Source organism: Juglans microcarpa x Juglans regia, chromosome 2D (assembly GCF_004785595.1).
Source record: "Juglans microcarpa x Juglans regia isolate MS1-56 chromosome 2D, Jm3101_v1.0, whole genome shotgun sequence".
NCBI lineage: Eukaryota > Viridiplantae > Streptophyta > Magnoliopsida > Fagales > Juglandaceae > Juglans > Juglans microcarpa x Juglans regia.
In genome coordinates, this window is record NC_054596.1 from 21,556,832 (window position 1) to 21,566,137 (window position 9,306).

Here is a 9,306-nt window from a genome sequence, read left to right on the forward strand (position 1 = left end):
AATATGAAAAATAATTTATACGAAATGCTACAACTACAAAAAAATCATACAAAAGTAAACCTACAAATATTAATTCATATAATACGTTTAATCTACTTTATAATAAAAATAATTTTACAACTTAATGTACCACATTAACTCACGTTAGTTTATGAATTTATTTTTATGAAATATTTTTGTGGTTAAAATATTTCTTTTTATACAATTATAGATGCAAGCTTCGCCCACTCTTTTTTAAAACAAAAAAAAATTGAGACTCACAAAAAAAATTACTTTCTATTAAAAGATCCAAATTTAAAAAATATATATATACACGAGACTTTCACAATCTAAGATTATATCTCATATTCCTCTTAAAACATAATTATATAAAAGCCGTTTTGTATTTTTTAAATTCTATGAGAATTGAGGAGTTGTATATTTAGATATTGTTTATATAATAAGTTAAAATAAGATGAATTAAGATGAAGATTAAAAATTAAATAAAATATTATTTTTTAATATTATTATTATTTTAAAATTAAAAAAATAAATTATTTATTCTATTTTATGTGAGAGTTGAAAAAAATTATAACTATCAAATTAAATGAAACTTATATGCAAACCAGATCTTAGATACGGGAACTCAAGGGATATGGGCTATAGCTGCTATAATTTCTCATAATTTAAATACAAGGAAGTCAAAGGGTATAGCTACAAAAAGGAAGCATGGTCGGTGAGCGTCATCCTTATCTGACCGCAAACCCCAAGACAAAGGTTCTACCACTGTGATTATTATTCTATAAATCCACGAAAGTCCCCTTACCCAAACAAAGCGGTGAACGGACTCCTCTCTCTCTCGAAAAACCCTAACTCTCTCTCTCTCTCTAGAAAGCCACCCGCCTATATCAATCCTTCTCTCTACTGATGGCGTCCGGATCTTCGGGTCGGGCAAACCCGGGCTCAAAGGGATTCGATTTCGGATCCGATGACATCCTCTGCTCCTACGAAGACTACGTGAATCAGGACTCTTCCAATGGCAGCCACAGCGACCCGGTCATCGGCTCCAATTCCAGCAAGGTAACTGGTGCTGGCTCACTCTCTAGTGTTTCAGTGATTTTCGATGGTAACGAAAATTTTTCCCGTCTCTCAGAGGCATTTGAGGAATCTGGGCTCCGGATTGTTTGAATTTGATTGGGGTTTGGTGTTGTACATGGTTCAAGACATATATTTTTGGCCTATTCCATATTCTGCTATTTGTTCTCTCTTGGTTGAAGTATAAATATCCGGTTTTTCATATGCTATTTGTGGTTGTGGAGTCAAACCCCTGGTTCGTATATACGGAAAGATATTTAATTTGCAAACCCTAGAAGTTTCCCATTGCTGACCTTCGTAACAATTGGGGTGTTTTCATCTTGAACGAACTCAAGAAGCAAATAGCATTCTTATTCCTCTTGGTTTTTTGGTCTCAAATTTTAGGAGTATGGGGATGGTAATACCTCGCGTGGTAGATATTTTTTTTCTTTCCTTTTAGCTGATCTTCGTAACAATTTGGGTCGTTTTCATGTTGAACAAATTCAAGAAGCAGATAGCATTCTTCTTCCTCTTTTTTTTCTTGGTCTCGAATTTTAGGCGTATGGGGAAGGGTAATACCTCACGTGGTAGATATTTTTTTTTCTTTCCTTTACTGATTTGTTTGTAATGCATACCCGTTAGCGGATATGTATGTATGGCTTTGAAATGATGCAAGCTTTGCCGATTTTCTTTTGTGGAATATTTCTGTCCCCGTTGGAGATGTAGTTATAGTATTCTTGTGATGCGACTTTTTCATCCTTTGGTAGCTTTTTCCGTTGGGAACTTCTCAGATATTTTTTGGGCAAGTAACAATGACAAGAATGCACCAATAACAATAGACAATACTTACAAACATAATGGAAGATCGTCTCAATAATTAGATGATCTTCTAAGATTTTGCTTACGCGGTAGAAAAAAAAGAGAGAGATTTTGCTTACAAGGTTGTAAGGTTTTATGTCATATTACTTTGGTTCAGTTTCAGAACTGGCGGTTACTTCTCTGTCATGTGCTCATTTGGCATGCTTGGTATTTGCTTAAAATTCTAGTTTGTTTTATCATATACTGTTTTTTAAGTGACTATAATGGAAGACTGTTGAATTCACTTTCTAGAATCTGCCGTGTTCTCTTTTAAGCAGGATTTCCAGAAAAGCAGAATGGCAAGATCAGCAATGTTTCCTGCAGTCTATAACCAGCCTGAAGATTCTTTTGGCCAAGATGTGATAGCAACCGTTGAAAGAAGTATGAAGAAATATGCTGACAACCTTATGCGCTTTCTTGAGGGAATCAGTTCACGGCTGTCACAGTTGGAATTATATTGCTATAATCTTGATAAATCAATTGGGGAAATGCGATTGGATCTAGTTCGTGATCATGGAGAAGCAGATTCAAAGCTTAAAAATCTTGAGAAGCACCTTCAAGAAGTGAGTTGCAATTTCTTAAGTTCCAGTGATGAGATATAAAATGCAGCACCTTTGTACGTTCGTGTTAAATGGCCTTTATGATAATACAATCTTGCTTTAGTGTTTTGAAAATTTGTGGTTGCATCAAAGGATCGTTGGATTCTAAACTTATTCTGTTGTCTGTGGGTAAATAAATGTACTGGAAAAAACCTTTTTCTACCATTGGAGGTAGTGAGGGTTTTAATGTCATATTTACTTATATAAAAAAAAATGTCATGTTTGTTGGATTAATTAGGTTGAATATATGTAATGCCCTAGCCTACATTGGGAAAAGAACTGATGCACATCGATTAGCTATAAAGATATCCACAGTTGTTGAGTCCCACATTTGCTACTCACTAGGTGATATTTTGCTGTATAAGTAATTCTATGTAAACTTCAAATTGACTAATATTTTTGTGGTTATAGCACACGTGTGGGCTTTTTGTCGTTAGCACATAAGTGGGTAGCACTTTCCCTAGGTCTTTTAAGTATTAGAGTCAAGTCTTAACGTCAGTAATGTGATACTAGAGCATTGTATGACATGGCTTTGACAAAGACGTCAAGAGTTTAGTTTACACTCCACTCATATTGGGAAAAGGAAAAACTCACATAGTGTGTACAAGTTTTAAGGTAGTCATGGGTGCTTAGTCCCATATTGACTACTTACTAGGTGAAATTGGGCTTTATAAGCGATTTTATGGTAGTTCTGAATTGACTAATCTTTTTGGGGTTATAGCACAGATGTGAGTAGCATTTTTCCTAGGTTGTTGCAACATATTTTCCCAATCAGAAAAATAGTATCTATTAATAACTCTTTTGAAACATAAACCTAGGTCAATTAGGTCAAATACTGCAGAAATATCTAATTATATTTCCATAAATAACATTTATCATGGCCTGCATCCCACATCAAGCATAAAATTCTGTGGTCATTGTCACGATCCTCTGTCCAGTTAAAGGAAGAGTGTTGAATCTCTTCTTCAATATTCTTCTTTAGGATGTTTCGGATCATAAAAATTATGCCAGTGATCTGTTTTATACTTTTTTTTGTCTTCGTCATCATTATCAATCATCATTGTGATGATCATATGCATTTTCAATTTTCATGGGTTGAGAGAATATGGTAACCTCTTTTATTCTCTACATGGTCTGGTTGGAGAGACAGTTTTTCCTATTGAAAGTATAAGGGCCAGTGCTTTATTGAGTATGCTCCGGCCTAATGAAAGATGTCTGTGGACTGAAGTTTGGGTACTACACTATTTTTGTTTTTCCACACACATTCTTTTTGCCCCTCAGCATGGTGCTGTCCGTCTGCTTCCCCAGCCCCCACACCCTTCTTTTCAATCTGTTCGTTTAAATTCCTGAAATTTAAAATTTTCCTATGTAATTAGGCTATGCCTTCTGCATTATTTAATAAAATATTCAATTACTTAGAATAAGAATCCTTGAATTTAAAATTTTAATAGCACCTCTGAGAGACTGAGTGAGTGGTGTGCTTGCCAATTTATATTTCATAACAGCCACTGGATTTTAAAGGGTCTATTGTAAGAATAACTTTCAAAAGATTTCTTTTCCAGAAGCCTGCTAGTGCCATCCAGATACCAATCTTTTGATCTTAGTACCTGCTTTTTAAAAGCAAATCAGATTGTATCAGGTCTTGTCAAATTAAAAGCAATTAATTCTTCTTTTTTCCCTTTTCAATTTGAACCTCGTAAGAAGCCATATATATTCTAGAATTTTGGTGCTTGGGAGGTTCTTTGCGGTTCATTAGCAGACTGAAGTCATTTCCATTGTAAGAATAACTTATTTGATATTTGTACAGGAGATTAACTTATTTGATATTTCCCAATGCAGGTCCACAGGTCTGTACAGATCCTAAGAGACAAGCAAGAACTTGCTGAAACCCAAAAAGAACTGGCCAAGCTTCAGCTTGCACAAAAAGAGTCGTCTTCATCAAGCCACTCGCAGTCCAACGAGGAGAAAACTTCAGCAGCGGCTGTTGATTCGAAAAAGACTGACAACACATCTGATGCACATAACCAGCAATTAGCTCTTGCTCTGCCACACCAAGTAGTACCCCAGCAACAGTCTGCACCCCCTCCACAAGCACTGGCTCAGAATCTAACTCAACAACAGCCCTATTATCTCCCTCCAACTCCATTACCAAATCCACCTGCACAAACACAACACCACCCTCAGAGTCAGTATCAGCCTTCTGATTCCCAGTACCGAACAGCCCAACTGCAGGACATCTCCAGGGTGGCACCCCAGCCAGCGCAGTCTCAAGTAAATCAAACGCCACCAGTACAACCATTCCCGCAGTATCAGCAGCAATGGCCCCAGCAGCCACCCCAGCCAACACAGCAGTCCATGATGCAACCCCAGATCAAGCCCTCTTCAGCAGCAGTTTACCCTTCCTACCCACCAAGTCAATCAACGAACCCATCTCCTCAAGAAACGCTGCCTAACAGCATGCCAATGCAAGTGCCATTTCCTGGAATCCCTCAGCCGGTATCGAGCCGAGCTGATGCCATGCCATATGGATATGGTGGTGCAGGTAGAACAGTTCCGCAGCAGCCTCAGCAAATCAAGAGCAATTTTGGAGCACAACCAGGCGATGGCTATGCTGCTGTTGGGCCCCAGCAAGTACTTCCTCCAGGGAGTTCTTATATGATGTATGACAGTGAAGGGAGAGCACACCATTCGCCTCAACCTCCTCATTACGCTCAAGGTGGATATCCTCCAACAAGTGTCTCTCTTCAGAATCCACAACAACCAACAACAGGCCCCAATCTTTTGGTCCGGAATTCGACCCATTCACAATTTTATCACAACCATCCTTATAGTGAGTTGATTGAGAAACTGGCGAGCATGGGTTACAGGGGTGACCACGTTGCTAGCGTGATTCAGAGAATGGAGGAGAGTGGGCAACCTGTTGATTTCAATACCGTTCTTGACAGGTTGAATGTGCATTCTTCTGGAGGTTCTCAGAGAGGATGGTGAAAGGTGAATAAATTACCCAATGCTTGAACTTGGAATTTCAGTTAAAATCATTGCGTGTTTTATTATGCATTGAATAAAAAAGGATTGATGTAATATGCACGGTGTTCTTGTAAATGTGGCTTGAGAGATGCAAAGATTGATGTATATCTGCGACCTCATTCCAATACTACTTCTGTTATCTATCCTTTCTCTGATAGCATCCCCTATCATTTAGCAGTATAAAGACTTCCATTTAATTATTTTTCTTTTTTTCTCTATTTCTAACTCTCCACCGTCTGGCTAACGTAATCTACAGAATGGTCCGAGTTAAGTAGCCTAGAGCCACTTACCATCGAATTTAAATCACAGCCGTTGGCTAACTTAGCACTCGTGTGTTACTTGTCCAAGCACCTTCATTGTCATGTATCTACCGAAGGGGCTTATGTTTGCAGGAACAGGCTTAGTGCCGCCTTAGCTGGGCATTGAGGCTAGGTTGGTTTTCAAAATGTCTTTGAACAGTATATAAACAGTAGCCCTTCTTCGTATGCAAATTATTTGTGTTGCATGATTCTTTTCTCTTGGACGTCTGGTCATTCTCATCAATCGTAAAACTAACGGAAGATTGGTAGTGGCATTAGTATGTTAGGTATTAGTCCACTAGTAGTGGTCTAACCAAAATTTGGCCAAAATTTAATTAGGAAATTCACTTTTACAAATTTAGCTAGTCATTATTCAATACTATCAAATAATAAACTCTCCAATTATATCATTATTATATTAAAATATTAATTTTGACATTTTCATTTATTTTAATTCTAATTATAATTTGAATATTTATTCGTCATTAAAAAATTGCAAATTAATTTTCTAACCTTCATATTATTCCAACGAATTAAATTTTCTACGGTCGAGATGATGATGGCCAAGGAGAGTGTGAAAAAGTAGTTAGAATCGGAGCAGGGAATGAGTCATACCGAGTGTAAGGGGAACTTTCCCCTTAAAAAAGGCCCACTGGACCTCGACCTAAAAGCCTAGAACATATGAGGATCTTACTCAAGCACAGAGCTAGCTGTCAGCCAAGGAGAGGCACTATTTGGTCGACAAGACAGCTCGACCTGATAGAATCGGCGACCTCTCTCGAAAACATAATATGCACATGATATACGGGAAATGCAAATGCAGAGAACCCTCAATTTGCCAACATTAGAGTATCAACGACTAACATAAATCAGACTGAGGCACAGGGAGCCACCTCACATTAATGACACCGTAAAGACAAGTTGCACTCCACCATCATGAAGCCGACATGGAGCCACGCCGCATTTAAAGGCTCTGACAAAATGAACAGTAGGAAGACTCTGGACCTCATAGTGATAGGTGTGAACTATTCTCCGGAGTGATAATATAAATAGCTGATCCTAGGAATGAGGAAACGCTCTCGAATCCCTAGACTTTCTTACTTATTTACTACATTCCAAAAACACTTACTTGACTTTGGCATATGAGGCTCCCCAGCCCCAAGGTCGCCTTCTCAAAGTTGCATACGTTCTTTTCTTTATAGGATCCATTGTGAAGACCTGAGCTGTTGAAGCCTGGCCTAAAGGTGTGCAAAACACGACATCAATAGTGGCACCGTCTGTGGGATCGTAATAGATCTTGTTTGTCCTCCGCACATATGAGGTAACCCATTCCAGGTAACTCAGAGGATCACTGAACCAACTTGAGATAAGGAGGCAGACCGAATGAAGAACCAGACGTACAAGAACGAGAAAGTTGTGGTAGAACAAGACCAGGCAGACGAGGACATAATGCAATGAGTGATGGAGGCAGTCGGTGTTTTGCCTCCAATCCCAAATCGCGTGGAGTTCACCAGCGAAGTTCGAGACGAGGGGGAGCCTCGAAAGGTCGAGCCAATCGGACCGCTGGAACTTGTCATCCTCCACCCAGGCCGGCCGAAAGTCACGGTAACAATCAGCGGAGGAAAGGCGCAAGAAGCTCGAGACGTCATACGACAACTCCTCGCTGAGCACCTGGATGTGTTCGCATGGAATCATGGAGACATGCTTGGGATAGCCCCCGAGATCATACACCACAATTTAAGTGTAGACCCAAAAATCCGAGGGGTGAGGCAGAAGCGTTGAAGCATTAGTGCAGAGAAAAACACCGCCATAGCTGAAGAGGTGGACCAACTACTGAAGGCGAGATTCACCCGAGAAGCTCAATACTCGGAGTGGCTGTCGAATGTGGTGCTAGTTAAGAAGCCAAGCGACAAATGGAGAATATGCGTTAATTTCACTGACCTCAACAAAACGTGCCCAAAAGACAATTTCTCACTCTCTTGGATTAACCTCATCGTCAATTTTACGGTGGGTCATCACATGCTCAGCTTCATGGACGCCTACTTTGGGTACAACTAAATCTGTATGAAGCCTGAAGACGAGGAAAAGACCTCATTCATCACAGTTTGAGGTCTATACTGCTAGTTAGCTGAATGTTCAAAGATCAAATAGGACGAAATATGGAAGTCTACGTGGACGACCTATTGGTCAAAAGCGGGACCTTAGAGCAGCACCTGGACGTCTTGAAGGAGGCTTTCGTGATATTACAACAATATCAGATGAAGTTTAATCCGGCAAAGTGCGCTTTTGGCATTGGATCGGGAAAGTTCCTGTGCTTCATGGTGTCCGAACGAGGTATTGAGGCCAATCCCGAGAAGGTAGACGCCATCCTCAGTATGCCTCCACCAAGAAGCATAAATGAACTATAAAGGTTAGTCAGGAGAATTGCCGCGCTTAGCAAGTTTGTATCGAGATCAACTGACAAATGTCTACCTTTTTTCAACGTCTTGCGGAAAGCAAAAGTATAGGACAACGAGTGCGACCAGGCATTCGGAGCCCTAAAAAAATACCTCACAAGCCCTCCACTGCTTAGCAAACCCAAGTGCGGAGAAATGATGACCTTATACCTGGCCGTCTCCCCCCAGTCAGCTTCCTCGGTACTAGTATGTGAGGAAGAAGGGATCCAAAGACTAGTTTACTACGTCAGTTGGGCATATCGAGGGACCGAAGCCCGGTACCCCCGCATAAAGCAATTGACCTTTGTTTTAGTACCAATTACATGGAAATTGCGCCCCTACTTTCAGGCTCACCCTGTACGAGTCCTCATGGAGACTTCTCTGAATAAGGTATTACAATGGCAGGACGCTTCGGGACGCCTCATGAATTGGGCGGTGGAATTGAGCAAATTCGATATCTGCTACGCTCCTCGAACTACCGTGAAGGGGTAGGTGCTAGCGGACTTTGTTGCCGATTTTACTGGGTTCCCAACAGTGGACGAGGGTACGCACCCCATGAAACCCTGTCAAGTATTTGTCGATTGCTCGTCTTGCCGAGCAGGGGGGAGTAGGGGTGCACATCGTGCCTTCCGAGGGGGAAGAGCACAATTACGCCGTTAAGCTGGCGTTTAAGACAACGAATAATAAAGCAGAGTATGAAGTGTTGCTCGCAGAGTTGCAGGTTGCTAGATCCTTAGGAGCCATCGAGATCGAAATATGGGCCGATTCTCAAGTGGTAGTGAACCAAGTACTTGGAGAATTCACCGTCAAGAGCGAGAAGCTAAGGAGATACCTTGCATTGGTAGCGGCAGAGCGGATTCACTTAAAGTATTTTCAAATTCAACAAATACTGAGGACGGAGAATCAAAAGGCAGATAAACTGGCGTGCACGGCGTCCGAACAGGAAGACTCTACCTTGCCAGATAACACGGTGATTAAGACAGTAGAAGTACCTGCTGTTGGGATTAAGGTCATGGCAATACAACCTGGGACCCC

The 9,306-nt window shown here is 40.4% G+C and overlaps 1 protein-coding gene across 1 annotated transcript; it reads left to right on the forward strand.

Moving 5' to 3' along the window:
- The first annotated feature begins 732 nt into the window (after positions 1–732).
- Positions 733–5,694, forward strand: LOC121249993 (transcription factor SPT20 homolog). The gene is made up of 3 exons (XM_041148895.1): positions 733–1,059; positions 2,190–2,474; positions 4,350–5,694. The coding sequence occupies exons 1-3, from the start codon at positions 907–909 to the stop codon at positions 5,496–5,498; spliced, it is 1,587 nt and encodes a 528-aa protein (XP_041004829.1). The 5' UTR covers positions 733–906; the 3' UTR covers positions 5,499–5,694.
- The last annotated feature ends 3,612 nt before the right edge of the window (positions 5,695–9,306 follow it).